The sequence below is a fragment of the Trachemys scripta genome, chromosome 18, assembly GCF_013100865.1.
Source record: "Trachemys scripta elegans isolate TJP31775 chromosome 18, CAS_Tse_1.0, whole genome shotgun sequence".
In the NCBI taxonomy this organism is placed as follows: domain Eukaryota; kingdom Metazoa; phylum Chordata; order Testudines; family Emydidae; genus Trachemys; species Trachemys scripta.
Window position 1 is genome coordinate 18501111 of NC_048315.1, and position 17094 is coordinate 18518204.

The 17094-nt window shown below is 40.1% G+C and overlaps 1 protein-coding gene across 8 annotated transcripts in view; it reads left to right on the forward strand.

Moving 5' to 3' along the window:
• CUX1 (cut like homeobox 1) overlaps positions 1-17094 on the forward strand; it is a 398007-nt gene that overhangs the window by 183061 nt on the left and 197852 nt on the right. For all 8 annotated transcript variants that reach the window (XM_034752645.1, XM_034752648.1, XM_034752651.1 and 5 more), the window contains exon 5: positions 10173-10310. In XM_034752645.1, coding sequence (XP_034608536.1) covers positions 10173-10310 — 138 coding nt within the window. The remainder of the gene's footprint in view (positions 1-10172; positions 10311-17094) is intronic.

A 17094-nucleotide genomic window follows, 5' to 3' on the forward strand; every position in this document is an offset into this window, starting at 1 on the left:
CTTCCAGACTTCATTGTAAAGCGAGAGAAAAAGAATAGTTTTGAAATTAAATATTTGATTCTTACTCACCAACAAGGTCCTGACTGATGAACTGAAAACATGTTTTTTAATATGCTAACACTTTATCTAAACAGAGAAGGCGAATGACTTTTTAAAATGTTCAACAGCTAATAAATTAGGCAGGATTAGGCCTGGCTAATACTTGGATGAGTGACTGGTAGTAAATGAACACGGTCTCAGGAAGTAGTTCTAGTGATTCAGTAGATGGTTCTTCCCCTTTGAGGGCGAGATCCTTGTTCCTGTTGTAGCTTCTTTATGCCAGGTAAAAGGGCTGGAGCAGAATAAAGGGACTCTGAAAACCCCAGCACAGGTATTATGGAAGATAGCCATAAGGCTGCCTTCCATAGACCTGCTTGCAAGCACTGATCGGGGGGGGGAGAGGGCAGAGCTGGGATTGGGAGGGTTGCATTAGGGATGCAGGGCCACCGTACACAGGAGTAGCACTGCGGCCCGTAAGGGAGCCCGGGGAGGCTGTCGTAACACCTTTCAGCGCTGTCTAAAGTATTCTAGAAGCTGCTCTCTACCCATTGGATCATTGCAGGATTGGGAGGGTGCAAAGGTGGTTTAAGGCTGCCTTAGCCCTCTCCCTCTGGGCTACAAGTTTGGTGATGTGCCTCTTACAAGTGCAGCATAAAATCTCACCCAGTATCTCTACTGCACCAATGCATGGTGTTGGGAGACACTGTCACTGCTGGAAGTACTGTCTTTTAAGTGAGAGACAAAGTCCTGACCAGTCATGGTCATTAAAAGACCCACTTCGGTGTCCACATGTTTGGAAACTGAGCTCACACTAGTTACAGCTCTTTCTGTTACCTGAATATATGGCTTGGATTTGGGCCATCTTTTTCCTGACTTTAAGACCAGTTCACATATTTTCTCTTTTTTCCTATTGAATTAATAATTGGATAAGTACCTTTCTAAAAACTGAAATAATATAGGGAAAATATCCCTAAAGCATGCACTTTAAGAACTCCATTGCATACTTATCAGGAATTGACACACTAGGTATGGTGGAGGTTTGGAGGGAAGGTGCATGTAGATGTTGGCAATGGCTTGAAGATTGTGCCTTAGGGAAAGAGAGAGAATATTCCTGGGGGCAGTGCGAAGGTTCATGTGGGAGTAAAAACTGCAGCACCCTTTGAAAGATGCTGCTCTGGGGACTGTTGCCACAGCAGTCTCCGCTCCCCCGCTTGCCCCCGCCCCTGCTACTACCCCTATCAGGATGTCCGTTGCTGCAGGCAATGCTATGACTCCTTTGTTTTCCTCTGTGTTCAGAGTGCAAGATGTAGGATTCTTGATTCTACTTGTGAAAGGGCAGATGAGGATAGTGCACCCTCTTCCCTCCAGTGTGAGACTGAAGTAAAATAAGGCCCCAGCTTTTTATCAAAATACATTCTGAATGCTTTTCAGGAGAAGAAAGGTTGAGGTTAAATGAACTGCAAATTTTTTTATTACAGTTGCAGAATAGGAGAAATTAGAGTTTGAGTGCTTTTCTGTAACTTTGCATTGCATTGATCTTAGGCTGTAAGTAGTAAATTCAGACTTCGTCAGATGTTACTGGAATATAAGGTTGCCAGGTGTCTGCTTTTCGACCGGAACGCCCTGTCAAAAATGGACCCTGACGGCTCCGGTCAGCAATGCTGACCAGGCCATTAAAAGTCCACTTGTCGTCACAGCAGGACTAATGCAGGCTCCCTGCCTGCTGTGGCTCCGCGCAGCTCACAGAAGCAGCGGCATGTCCCCCCTTCAGCTCCTACATATAGGGGCAGCTAGGGGCTCCGCACGCTGCACCCGCCCCAAGCGCCGGCTCTGCAGCTCCCATTGGCCGGGAACGACGGCCAATGGGAGCTGTGGGGGCGGCGCCTGCGGAGAGGGCAGTGTGCAGAGCTGCCTGGCCATGCCTCCGTGTAGGAGCTGGAGAGGGGACATGCCGCTGCTTCCGGGAGACACCTGAGATAAGCGCCACCTGGAGCCTGCCTCCCTCATCCCCCTCCCATACCACAACTGCCTGCCACAGCCCTGATCCCCCTCCTGCACCCCAAACTTCTCGTCTGCACCCCCAGCCAGAGCACTTATCCCCCCCCCTGCAGTCCAGCCTGGAGCCCCCTCTCGCACCCTGAGCCCTTCATTTCAGGGCCCACCTGGAACCTGCACCCCCAACACCCCCACCTCATCCCGGAGCCCCCTCCTATACTCCAAACCCCTTCACTCCACCCCTCCCATCCTGGAGCCACCTTCTGCACCCCAAACTCCTCATCCCTGGCCCCATCCCGGATCCTGCACCCCAACCCCCTGCCCCAGCCTGGTAAAAATGAACTAGTGGGTGAGGGTTGGGAGGAAGCAATGGGGGGGAGAGAGGGATGGAGTGAGTGGGGGTAGGTCCTCAGAGAAGGGGCAGGAGCGGGGCCTAGGAGGAGGGATGGGCAGGGGGCGGGGCAAGGGTGTTCGGTCTTGTGCGAGTAGAAAGTTGGCAAACCTACTGGAATATTAGAAGTTGAACTGGAGCATTCTGAACTGTGGTTGTTCCTCCTGTGAATTAAGTTCTTTTTCAGACGCCGTATTGTATTTTCATAAAGTTTGTGAAATATTATTTCATTTATAATTGTGGAGATCTGACTTTATGTTTAAAAATTGTGGGAAGGTTTATTTTTGTAGCTTCTTTGAAAGAAAAGGACATGAATGTAACTTAAGGGGCTAATCATGCATCCAGATAACTGAACCTCTGTGTTGGACCTGTATGGACATTAGTGCAAAAAAAGAAATGTTTCTTCTCAACTCAAGGCAGGCCTGGAGCACCTTTGCAGCCAGTGTTGCAGTAGAAGCTCTCGCCATTCTAGGTTTGGTAGATAAGGTAGATTTTACAGAACAGCCATGGTATCTAGGAACCAACTTATGGCTAAAGGATACACACAATTATGGTTCAACTGGCCACATCCCATCACACAACACTTCACTCCTCCTGCAAGCTGTGGAGAGTGCTGCTACAGAGCAGTGCACTATGGTGCTCCATGAGAAACAGTCTCCCAGGGTGCCACATCCTATATCTGTGACCCTATCTCCAAGCAGCGGAATCGTGTTGGGTCTATTGCCTTTAAAGCAGTGATACTCCGATTGAGGCTCAGGAGCGGCAAGTGGCTCGTAGGGCCCTTTGCAGCACATGAAATTAAAACACCATGTGATTTAATTATTAACCAGGATATTTTACTATGTTGTTAACCAATTGTAGAATACTTGGTCAGTCATTTTGCTGTGAGAATTATATATATAACAGTAAACGAAACTATGAATTCACTCTACTGTGGCTCTTTCAGGTAATGTTGATTGCTAATTTGGCGCTTGAACCATTGAGGCCTGAGTATCACTGCTTTAAAGCTTTCTGAGGCCTGCAGAATTTAGGCTTGTACTATTTTTTGATAATGAAGACAAACATTCCCTTCACTCTTTGTGGCCACCTTAAAGTCCCTGCTGTATTTTTTTTTTTTAATGCAGTGTCCTGTTGTTTTAAATCTAAATGGGTGGTGTGTGTTTGGGGGTCAGGAGGGAATGCTCCGCTTTGTAAAAGTGGGAAAATAAGGGATAATTCAGCCCAGTGGAAAAAACAGATGATATGTATAATTCCTGGTTTTAAAGCACATTTTCATGTTCTATATAAAACGGGTGTGTGTGTGTGTGTGTGCGCGCGCGCGCGGAGATGATGGGCTTTGTTTCAAAATGGAATTAGGGCTATAACTCTTCTGTCCCTTAGGCTAGTGGAGTCATAGGGGAAGAGGAGGAGAGCTGCAGTTTATTGCATGAAATCTTTGCCTCGGTCTCTCTAGGCTATTTCAATTTACCCCTGAATTTTGGGGGGAATAATTAATGAATTAATTAAGTATGCTGTGAGGTATTTGAATATTCAAAAGCTACAATGTAATTATTATTTTTCTAAAACATGTTTTCAGATTATTTTCACATGTGATCTCCCAAGAAATCATTTGCATTTACTCCATCAAGAATTTGTACAACTCATTGCCTTGCCATTTTACTAACCCAGAGACAATATTCCTAAGGAATACCTCCACCACAAATGTTCATTGCAAAGATGAGGTGGGGCGGGGTGTGTGTGTGTGTGATATATTTATAAACTCATTTTGCTGTGTGTTAATGAGTGTGACACAGCAGAACTTGTACACTGGCTTTGTGGTGGTTTTTTGTTCGTTTAATTGTAATTGTACATTTAAAAAAACTCACATTAAGGAGTTTTCTTTCACTGCTTTGTCATTTTGTGTGGGAGTTTCTTGAGAACAATTGCTAAAAAAGCATCACTTAAGACATAGTTTAAGCAACACAAATAGTCTCTTTGAAAGAATTACAGTGCATTGGATGAATTATTTTTAGATCCAAACCTTAGGAAACACATTGCCAATTATATAAAATATTAATTGCCACTAGTTCTGGCAGTGTTTCATAACTTGCTGTCTTACTGTTGTCAATGTTATAGGCCTGTAATGAGGAGGAAACAGTGGGGTGAGAGACCAGACTTTTGTTTTGAAAAATCACCTCAAAAGCTCCATATCTAAAATATCAGGTGAACAAGTTTTTATAAGGTTATTCAGATTTTCATTACTAAACCAAATAAAATGGGAAACCTGATTTTCTGTTCTTAAGTATGGAGTTGTGTACACTTTTTCCTGTATGTCACTGAAAAAGTGCACCAGTAAATTCTGAAATCAGAGGCTTATAATTATTTTTAAAGGTTTATGATTTGCATCTTTCCTGTCCTAGCAACATATAGGTAATCCACTCATTTCTCCTGTACATTTCAAGACCGGTATTACATTACTAGTTACTGTTAGAAACTGTGCAAGTGTGAATATTTTAATACTACCACTGTGGCAAGAAATTAAATCCTACAACATATATAGACACATCTGAAATGTACAGTGACCTGTGTTTTAGCACGTTACTCTTGCAGAAATTTTAAGTCCCCAGTCATGCTGATGTAAAAGCTTTGTGTGGAAACTTAAAATTCACATTGTCCTGATCCTGTTGAACATACTCCATCCCATACATTCCAATTCTCTCTCGTTGGCAAAACAGGAATCAGTCCCTATGGTTAAGTCTAGGGAGCACTTTGTAACTCATGCCTTCTGTGGTTAGGAGTTCCCATTTTCCATAATACCAATTAGCCACCTACAGAATGTTTTAAATATAAGAAACAATGCGGCTGTATACCAGAAATGGCTAGGACAATGTTATGTTTGCTGAGCAGTCAAGTAACCATCACCTCTCACATTTCAGGTACAATCTCAAGGCTCCGTAAAGCAGTTTCTATAAAGAAACCTCAAGCCATGCAAATGTCTTCAATTTTTTTTTTTTTTTTTTTAAATAGTGTCAGGGATAGTTAAGGGTTGGCCAATACTGTGTGAGTTGTAAATTTAAACAGTGACAGTTTTTCCATCTTAGTTGATAGGATTTCCCTATCCTGTCTGGCTTTGTATTAGTCTCTGTGTCTTGTATTAGTTTGCAGATTGAAGAATTAATTTTAAATAGGGAAGAGCTACATAAAATAGGGCACAACTGATTTTTGCTTCTGAAATCTGTTTGCAGGATTTAGAAAAAATTTCACTATTCACTATTTTTTCACTTCTCTATCTTTTCAAACAAGTACTAGCAGAGAAATATTTTTAAAGATTAACTTCTTTAAAATAGATCTTATTTTTTTTTCTGCTGAGGTGCTTTTTTCTTTCCCTTTTTAAATAAATAAGGTGGTCCCAGCATAGTCAATATCTAGACAGCTTTTCATCAGTTGCTCATCAGCATGCTAATTGCTGTATGACTAATTATGCCCTGAATTCCAGTTGATTTTCTTAATGAGACAGCTGGGTTAATTATGTAATCGTATGATTACATTAGCCTAGAGTGCCCTGGCGAAAAGTAACGCATGCAGGAGCGTGATGTCATTGCATGAACAGCACTCACAAGGGGGTGCATTCATCTTCTGCCTAATGACAGGGGAGGGCAATGGTACCCACAATGCTCTTTGTGTAAACAATTATATTGAATTATTAAGATCTGTGTCTTTTTCCAGCTTGTACAATACATGGAGAATTGTTTTTGAAGAAAACTCATTTTGGAAATTCATTTGTTCAGTGATAGTCCAGTTTTACTTTGTGATACTATGGCAGAGTTTACATTTGATCTAAGCGTTAAAAAGTTATAGTAGTTGCTGAAATGTAACCTCAGGCTGGTAACGCAGTGCATTCTTTTATTGAGATCCACTTTTCTTTTACTTTAAAACCCTGCTCTTAAAATATGCACAGTACAACCTGGCTCGTCCACATATTTATAAACTCCACCAAAAAATTGGTGTACTTTCCCCTCTCAGAAGTGGTTTAACAGCAGTTCCGGTTGTGAGGCCTTATATTAATATGGCTTTTTTTTTAAAACAAAATACAGTAGTGTGCATTAACTAGTACATTGTGAAGTATTATCTGCCAGGAAAACGACACTGCATTTGTCCAAAGTTAACACAGTTGCTTTTTGCATGTCTGTCTTCATTCAGAGGCATATCCAGCCCCCCCTCCTCCCTTCTTGACCAGAGCCTCATTTGTAGTGGATTTGATATGATGCTGCACATCTGTGCATTCACACAGATCTGCCAGGTGGGTGGCTGGGGTTGTGAAGCAGCACTGAGAGGGCAGCACATGGAAAGCTTAGGGCAAGGGTGAGCTCCGTGGACACTAATCCATCCTCAGGGCTTGAGTGGCATAGAAGAATAGTTTTGACTATTATTTAATATTTCTATTATGGTGCTATGTCTGACGCTCAGTCAAGGATCAGGGCCCCACTGTGCTAGGCACTATGCAAATAGAAATAAAGGTGATTTTCTGTCTTGGTGTTAGGATGCAACAGGTGGATTAGACAGGAAAAAACGGACATGGGGAGTTGGAAGATGAGGTCATAATAAAATGAAAGGTTTAGCATAAAAGCAGGTATCTCAACTCACCTCTCACCTAACTAATGCCAGGTGGTAATGATTTGTAGGCATTTTTGTATACTAGCGATTTAAGCGTTTCCTCTCTTTCCCCTGCCGCCTTGTCAGCCCTTTTGTCCAGTCAGGACACCAGACTCTTGATTTGGGTCTTATTCTCTAGCTTGCAAAACCGTCATTTACAGTGAGTCTTCCAGTTACCGGTGTTAATTAGCAAGGTTTTGCTGTACTGGAGCTTAGAGAAAAAGCACTCCATTATTTGGAAGCTTGTCTTTGCTGCTTTCTGTATACTATCACCATTTCATTTCAGTTCCTTCAAATGTCAGTGAGCTCCCATTAAACTATATGAAATCTGCGTAACATAAAAAGACAGGCTTTTATATGTGCAAGTTCTGGTTGTGTATTTTTTTTTCCCCCAAAACCCCACACCAATCAAGAAGGAAAATAGCACATCAAAGACTTCAGATTGCGGTGCTTACATTGAACACAGTAATACTTGTGTGAAGTTTAAACGGTGTTGAAGATAATTAAGAAGACCAAAAAGCTGTGATTTCTAAAGTTTAAAATGCACTTTGGGGTTTGACATACATAAATTAATTGTTTGACTCTCTAGCCAAAGCAAGTCATAGTCATTATGTTGTCATGCAGTAATTAGTTTTGTTTATAAATTAAGCCTAAGAGGTACTTCGGCAATGCCTTTTACAAATCCCAAAACAATATTCAAAGGCTGCAAGCTTTTAGTTGGTCAACTAAGGGATAGTGAAGTTTGAAATGTAATGCATGGGAGACTGTTTTTACATTTTGGTCATTCTGTGACTGTTTGCTACTTTAGCATTAACCTTTAATAGAGCTAAATTAAATATACATGTCCTGATGAATAATTATGAGGTTGCATGAATTTTTATTTACAGTATAATGCTTTACAAGGATTGAAAATTTGACTAAAGGTTCAGTCATTATTCACTTTATAATGCACATGTTATTTTTATGTCTTTGAATTCCTTCCTAATTTCAGTCTAGAAAAGCATTGTTTATTTGGAGCAGACACAGTGTCTTGTATGGTGCCAAGTATTAGAGGGATAGCCGTGTTAGTCTGTATCCACAAAAACAACGAGGAGTCCGGTGGCACCTTAAAGACTAACAGATTTATTTGGGCATAAGTTTTCGTGGGTAAAAAAACCCACTTCTTCAGATGCATGGAGTGAAAACAAAAGGTTATGCCCAAATAAATCTGTTAGTCTTGTGGGTATCCTGGCTTTTTAAAATTAATGTACTTAAAAAAAGTTTTTAAAAATCACGGGGATAGAAGGCAGTGTACAAACACTGGTTCTTATGAATACAGTTTGTATTGGCTATGGTATTTTAAGCCTGCTAGCACAAACGTCGTTAATATTTTATAGAAATATCATGGATAAAGTTTTAGGTCCTCATTTGATATATATTTTTTTTATTTAAAGTTTGTATTATAGCCCTAAATCAAATAGACTGACACCATCCAGTCTTTCTTTATGATCAGTAGTCCAAAATGCTGGACAGACTCTGCTGGAGAAACACTGGACTGAAGAAATGTGACAAAATGGTCATTCTAAGTAATGGTTGTTTTGGCTGCATGGGAGAAGGCTCATGTTATGACAGCCAGCACCCTAATTGGAATGTGTATAAATATTGTAGGGACTTCTCAGTGCTGCTATAACTTCAACTTTATGTATAATTCCTTACCCAGGCCCCCTGCACCTGCCACAATAACATTTTAAATTTGATTTATTATAAATATTTTAATAGAGATAATAATAATGAAAAGTATTTGGCCTAAAAACATAAATGAAAAATCTATGTAGTCATAAACTATGTATGTATGTACAGAGAACAGATGACAAGCAGCCTAGATTTTATATTATGAAGAAGGTAATGTCATAAGCTGTTGAACTAAATAACAAAATGCAGTATACTGCTACTTATGATGTCTCTGAGTTCAACATAACCCAGCACTGTTCTTTTATAAACTGTGAAACAACGCTGGCATATTGAAAAACGCACAAGCTCATGCTTAATGTGTTAACAGAGGTACAATAGACTTATTATGTTTCCAGAGACTGAGGGTGGTCTGAAAAATTAATGACTACGGTGTTTGAAAATTAAGTGAACTCCCTAATATATACTGTTGTTGATCCACTGAGTTTAGTGTTTAGCATTCCTCAACAGGAGACTAAATCTTTGCAGTCATTTCACAAGTGATGCCTGGCGCCCATAATAGAAATGCATTCAATAATTTTTATAAGCCCATTGGACTCCAACATTTTCCTACACTGACTGGGAAGCTGAGATCCCAGAATAAATTCTCTGTCCATACATGGCAGGTGTATTGTAACAGTGTTTTTAGCCGAATAGAAAATGATAGAATTGTCAGAAGAGAACATAACGTGTTTCAAATTTGTATTTAATTTGTGTAAGAAAAATAGAGAATAAATACCATAAAACTTCTGATTAGCAGAATTAATTTTTATTAGCATTCGCATCAGTTGTTTACTAGTAAATGTCACTGATAGGAAATGAGCCAAAGGTTTGTAATCGTATTCACACAAGAGTTTCTGATATCAAATAACAGATCTTTCATGGATCCCCACAGCTGTACTTGTTTGTGCTTTATGGCTGAGGGCCTTATGGTAAAGTACAAGCTTATTCAAAAGTATGGTTCTTTGAAAGGGGAGGTATTTAAAGGACTCCATTAATCAGTATTTAATATATTTTTTGTTGCTTTTACTCAACAAAAGAACAACAAAACATCTTGTACATTAATGTCTTTTTCATGAAAATAGATTGGATCTCGAGACTTTCATGTCTCGTTAGTCTGTGTCATTTTAAAGATGCTATCAAAATACTTTGTCACTTTAAAAAGATACTGTTCATCATTTAGAAAATAATGGAGATCCTAAATATAAAGAATTGTATATAATTTTCAAAAAACACACGGGGAAGTAGAGGAAAGTAAATCAGACCTAGACCTTACTACAACACCACTGCATATGGCCATTTGAATGTCATTTTAACTAAGGAAGAAGGAGAATTCTTCCACAAAGAATTTCAAGATTCTGAGCTACTAAAGCTGCAGCGGTGTTGCTGTTGTCTTTTTATTATTTAGATCCAGTTCCAGCTCTGGATCTAGGACAGCAGCTTCAGCTGAAAGTCCAGCGAATGCATGATATTGAAACAGAGAACCAGAAACTTAGGGAAACTCTAGAGGAATACAACAAGGAATTTGCTGAAGTGAAAAATCAAGGTAGGTGGGAAAAATGGTACTCTTTCTCTGATTGTAATTCTAATAGTTGGAAGCAGTTTGAAGAATGTTAGGATTTGCCCTAATTGTATTTCATAAAATTAGTGTGTGCAGATATATTGGTATTTAATAAAGAGAGACTATTGCATGCTTATAGTCACTTTGAAATTTATATGTCTGCATATGGCTATTTTACTTTGACGGGACCAATAGGATTTCCTTTAGAACTTTTCCTACAGTATCATGTAATAGCTGGGCATTCTTCTTTTAAGCATTCTGTTGTTGCCTTCAGCACTACCTATTAGTGATCCAGCTAGCAAACTGAAGTTACATAGCAGTCATTAAATACTGAGATTATAGTAAGACTGGTCTAAGGCCAAACAAGTATTTTTTTTAATCCACTATTTGTTAATAACTTTATTTTGTTTTTAAAAAAGTATATCTTCTCTGCTCAATTTTTCCTCAGATAAATTAATAAAATAATCTTAGTACTTGCAGCATTCTGTATAATTACTGTAGGGAATGCCAGGTAATAGTGCAAATACTGAGGTAATGTTTCAGTTTTTAAGGCAGTTGGCAAGTTTTTTAAGGTGACCATGGTACATGAAAAGACCATTATCTAAGGTGCAAAAACCTGCTGTCTCTGAAAATACCCAAGCTTTCTTGCCTTTCAGAAAAACATGCTTCCTGCACCAGGAAACAAAATATGCTCACTCTAAACCTATTTCCTTTTACATACAACTTGTGGTTTCCGTGTAAATATACAATTCTGAGTTACACTAGCAGCAAATTGTTCTACCACATAGGAGAATAGACATTGCCCAGCTAGAGGTCTCATTGACAGTTTACTGGGGCATAGTTTGCTGCATCTAAATTGCAGCAAAAGGCACATGTTACAGCCACCTCTCTCTTTAATATGAAGGGAGTGGCCCATTGAGATTGCAGGTCCCTCATCATGCAGGTCTTCAGACTGGACTGCAACAGATGTAACATTGCATACTGGGAGCTCTACGTTTGGCAGTTGCGCTAATTTGATAAAAGTAGAGACATGACCACAGTTCACTTGGTGGCACTCTGTTGGTCATGCACTTTGACCACCTTCGTGTAGGAGCTTGTGGCCTGATCTTGGAAAGTGTAAAGGACATTCAACTCCGGTTGTTTGCTTTTTATTTATTTATTTATTTATTTTGACAGGAGCAACACTTAAATACTTCAGTCAGAATCAAGGCCCATTATGTTAAATGTCATGCAAACATGTAGAAGGACATGTCATGAAGAGCTTGTGATCTTGAAACCAATGGGAGCTGAGGGAAGTGGGCACCTTGCCGGACTGGGCCCTTTAATGCAACTACAAAATTTGTATTTATTATGAATGGCTTTTTTATGCTATATGTATTTATTTCATTCATGTACCAAATCTTCTTTGATCAGTGTTTCACTCTGGAATTGCAGTTCTATGCCATACTTTAAATAGAAATGGTCTGAAGGTGTTAGGAATGACCTGCAGAGTCCTGTTAGTAGTTGAGGGTGGTTTGATTTCTCTCCATAGATGGGTTGTACATGGTGTTAAATGAAGTTAAAAACATAAGAATGGCCATACTGGGTCAGACCAATGGTCCATCTAGCCCAGTATCCTGTCTCTGACCATGATCTGTGCCTGAAGGTTTTTGTCCGTTGGAGGTTTAGGGATACCTGGAGCATGGGATTGCATCCCTTACCTTCTTGGCTATAATAGCCATTGATGGATCTTTTTTGAAGCCATTTATACTTTTGGCCTTCACAATATCCCATGGCAATGAGTTCCAAAGGTTAATTGTGCATTATATGAAATAATATTGACATTTCTTTGTTTTAAACCTGCTGCCTATTAATTTCATCTAGTGACCTCTAGTTCTTGTGTTACGTGAAGGGGTAAATAACACTTCCCTATTCACTTTCTCCATACCATTCATGATTTTATTAGACCTCTCTCATGTCCCCCTTTAGTCCAACTATAAGATGGGTTCCCTAGGGAGGTGGTGGAATCTCCATCCTTAGAGGTCTTTGCTGGCTTGACAAAGTCCTGGCTGGGATGATTTTAGTTGGGGTTGGTCCTGCTTTGAGCAGGGGGTTGGACTAGATGACCTCCTGAGGTCTCTTCTAACCATAATCTTCTATGATCTGTTTTTGAGATAGGGTGACCAGAACTGCACACAGTATCGTTGGACTTATATAGTGGCATTCTGTCGTCTTATTTATCCCTTTCCTAATGGTTTCTAATATTCTGTTAACTTTTTTGACTGCTGCTGCACATTGAGTGGATGTTTTCAGAGAACTATCCACAATGACTCCAAGATCTTTCTTAAATGGTAACAGCTAATTTAGACCCCATTATTTTGTATGTATAGTTGGGATCATGTTTTCCAATATGCATTACTTGCATTTATCAACTATGAATTTCATCTGCTATTTTGTCATCCAGTCCCTTAGTTTAGTGAGATCCATTTGTAACTCTTCGCAGTCAGCTTAGTACTTAACTAATTTGAGTAATTTTGTATTGTCTGCCAATTTTGTCACGTCACTGTTCACCCCCTTTTAAAGTTCATTTATGAATATGTTGATCAGCACAGGTCCCAGTACAGATACTTGGGGAACTCTCTCTATTGTGAAAACTGACAATTTATTCCTACCCCCCTTTGTTTCCTATCTTTTAATCAGTTACTGATCCATTAGAGGATCTTTTCTCTTATCCCATGACTCCCTACTTTGCTTGAGAGCCTTGGTGTAGGACCTTGTCAAAGGCTTTCTGAAAGTCCAACAACACTATATCGAATGGATCACCCTTGTTCACATGCTTGTTGACTCTTCCCAACATATCATATTTATTTATGTATCTAATAAATTTATTCTTTTTATTATAGTTTCAACCAATTTACTTAGTACTTACCAGCCTGTAATCTGCAGGATCTCCTCTGGATCCTTTTTTAAAAATAGGCATTACATTAGCTATCCTCCAGTCATCTGGTATAGAGGCTTACTCGGGATTCTTGGGTGAATACTATCTAGTCCTGGTGCCTTAATCCTGTTTAATTTATCAGTTCGTTCCAAAACCACCTTTATAGTCACCTCTGTCTGGGACAGTTCCTCAGTTTTGTCACCTAAAAAGAATGACTCGGGTGTGGGGATCTCCCCCACATCCTCTGCAGTGAAGACCCGTGCAAAGAATTCATTTAGCTTTGTCTTCCTTGATTGCTCCTTTAGCACCTCAATTATCCAGTAGCACCACTGACTGTTTAGGCTTCCTGTTTCTGATGTACTTAAACATTTTTTGCTGTTAGTTTTTGTGTCCTTAGCTTAGTTGGTCTTCAGATTCTTTCTTGGCCTGCCTTCCTGTACTTTTACACTTGATTGCTACTTTCTATATTCCCCACTAGGATTAGACTTCCAATTTTTAAAGGATGTCTTTTTGCTTCTAACTGCCTCTTTTATTCTGGTTAGCCATTGTGGCATATTTTTGGTCTTTTTGGTTTGGTTTGAGATGTTCATTTAGTTTGAGCCTCTATTTTGCAGTTTTCAGTCTCCATGCAGTTGGCAGGCATTTCACCTTGTGACTATTCCTTAATTTCTGTTTAACTAGCTTCCTCATTTTTATGTACTTCCCCTTTTTGAAGTGAAATGCTGCTGTGATGGGTTTCTTTTGGCATTTTGCCCCTTACAAGGATGTTACATTTAATTATATTGTGGTTGCTGTTACGGAGCAGGTCATCTCTTGGACTGGATCCTGTGATTCCATTTAGGACTAAATCAGGAATTACCTCTCCCTTTGTGGGTTCCACCAGCAGCATCTGTGGTGTCTAGAATTTTCTCTCTGCATCCCTTCCTGAGGTGACACATACCCCAGTCAGTTTGAGGATACTTGAAATCCTCCATTATTATCGCTGCATCTGCTTTTTCAATCTCTCTAATCTCCCTGAGCATTTCACAGTTGCTGTCACCATTCTGGTCAGGTGGTTGGTAGTATATTCCTACTGCTATACTCTTATGGTTCAAGCATGGAATTTCTATCAATAAAGATTTTATGGTACAGTTTGATTCATTTAAGGGTTTTACTTTTATTTGACTTTATGCTTTCTTTCACATATAGTGCCACTCTTCCACCAGCATGACCTACTCTGTCATTCCTATATATTTTGTACCATTGTATTACAGTACTGTGTCCCACTGATTATCCTCATGCCATCAAGTTTCCACGATGCGTATTATATCATTATCCTTGATTAATACCAGGCACTCTGGTTCACCCATCTTAAAATTTAGACATCTAGCATTTTTATAAGAGCACTTGTACATTTTGTCAATATTCAGTTGCTTGCCTTTAGGTGTTGTATTTAAATAGGACTCTTTTTTGGGGTTCGACTCTTCCTCACTAGCTCCTACGTGTACTTTACCAACTTCTTTTGTATCCTGTTTACTAGGATATAGAGTTCCCCCATTAATAAATGCATCCCTAAGGGAGTCTCTGCATCTGTCAGCTTTCCCCCAGCCCTTAGTTAAAAAAATTCTCTACAACTTTTTAATTTTACATAGAATCATAGAACCTTAGGGATAGAAGGGATTGCAAGGGTCATCCAGTCTAACCCCCTGCCAAGATGCAGGATTTGTTGTCTAAAAACTATCCAAGATAGATGGCTATCCAGTCTCCTTTTGAAAATCTCCAGGGAAGGAACTTCCAGCAGTATGGTTCCATTTTGGTTTAGGTAGAGCATGTCCTTCCTATATAGGTTCCTCCTTTCCCAAAAGGTTCCCCAGCTTGTAATACTCCTACGACCCTCCTCCCTACACAGTCATCTCATCCATGCATTGAGACCTTGCAGTTCTGCCTCTCTTTCTGGCCCTGCACATGGAACTGAAAGCATTTCAGAGGTCCTGGACTTTAATCCCTTACCTAGCAGCCTAAATTTGGCCTCTGGGATCTCTTGCCTGCCTTTCCTTGTGTCACTGGTACCTACATGGACCACGACCACTAGCTGCTACCTAGCACTGCACATATATCTGTCTAGATGTCTCGTGAGCTCCGCAGCCTTCGCAGCCGACAGGCAATTTAGTATGAGGTTCTCCTGGTCATCACAAACCGAGCTATCTATAGTTTTTTCTTTGAGGAGCGTCCATGTGGGTGCTCCACTTTAGGTGTCTTAATGCCCAGTGCTTGTTATTGGAGATTTGTGGTAGCAAAAGTGAACAATTGGGCCGTGCACACACCGTTGCTTTCTTGCACCATTCTGAGGGGTTACATAGCGGTGCGCAGCCAACCATCCTTCAGTTCCTTCTCTACCACCTTTAGGTTGAGTTGGAGCGATCAGTGGCACCCTCTCTTTCTTGTTAGATAGATTAGAGTTCATTAATATCCGAGGGGTAGCCATGTTAGTCTGTATCCACAAAAACAAGGAGGAGTCTGGTGGCACCTTAAAGGCTAACAGATTTATTTAGGCATAAGCTTTCGTGGGTAAAAAACCCACTTCTTCAAATGCATGGAGTGAAAATTACCATAATTATTACCATAACATTACCATATTACCAGAAAATTGCCAGATGACAAAAAAGAACAGTGTAAAGCCAACATTGCTGAAGACCACCTCATTGCCAGCACGGCGCTACAGCTTCACTTGACTCAACAGACCCAGCCAGAAGATCCATTGCAACATCAGTGGTCATGCACCGTGCATCATGGCTCCCCAGGGAAGTCCGTGCATCTCCGCGGTCAACAGTGGAAGACCTGCCCTTTGAAAGCTTGAAACTATTTACGGACAAGACTCCCTCAAGGACTCCAGGGCCACCCTAAAATCACTGGGTATTTTTTGCACCTGCAAATAAAAAGAAGGAAGGCAGGTATTACAGAGATTCCGTTCATCCTCCTATACACAACCGTACGGACAATATGACCAATGCCGCAAACAAAAACATTCCAGGCATTAGCAGATGCAAAATCAATCCTCGACGTCCCAAATATCCAGCTTGAGACAACTATTTTGAAGGTGTGGTTGAGGACTTGAGACCAATACTCTCTCCAATGCTGGAAACAGAACTTATCTCCCCATTTGGAGATCAACTGCTACCATTCTACCAGGTCTAGAAGACCATCACCATAGACCAGAGGTCCCCAAACTGGGATTCGTGAAATGTTACAGGGGGTTCTCAGGAAAAAATTCCCTAATAGCGGACATAGCTGTCCCTAAGGACTCCAGGCAGCACGGGGCCAGCAGCCCGGAGCCCCTGGACTTCCAAGAGCTAAGCAGATCAAAGCAAGCATATCTATCACACTGAGGAGATTAAAACTTCAAGACTCCTTATAAGAAATGGAAAGGGAGGTGGATATTTTTTGCTGTTTTTAAAATTAAATAGGCAGCTAGTATTGTTTTTAAAATTATTATGAAGAACAAGTTTAGGCTTTGTTGTAACATGCGCTGTTTGCCTGGCCTCCTCAAGACTTGAATGCTTGTGTAGGAGGAACTCTTTGAGTTGGCTTCTTAAATACCTTCATGCTGTTTCACATCTCATACTCCTTGATGAAACATAGGAGCCTTGTCTTATAACAGGCTTATTCAAAGTGATACAAGCTATGACAGTGAGATCTTGGAAGTGTTGCCGTTTCATAATATAATAAAAATACTGTAATAAATAATAATAAATAATGTGTAATAATCATGTCATAAAACAAATTGTATATTTCCAAAATCACTGCTTTTATAATTTATATTCAAGTAAAGGAAAAAATCCCTGGAAATATTCATTTTTAGGAGGGGGTTCACGA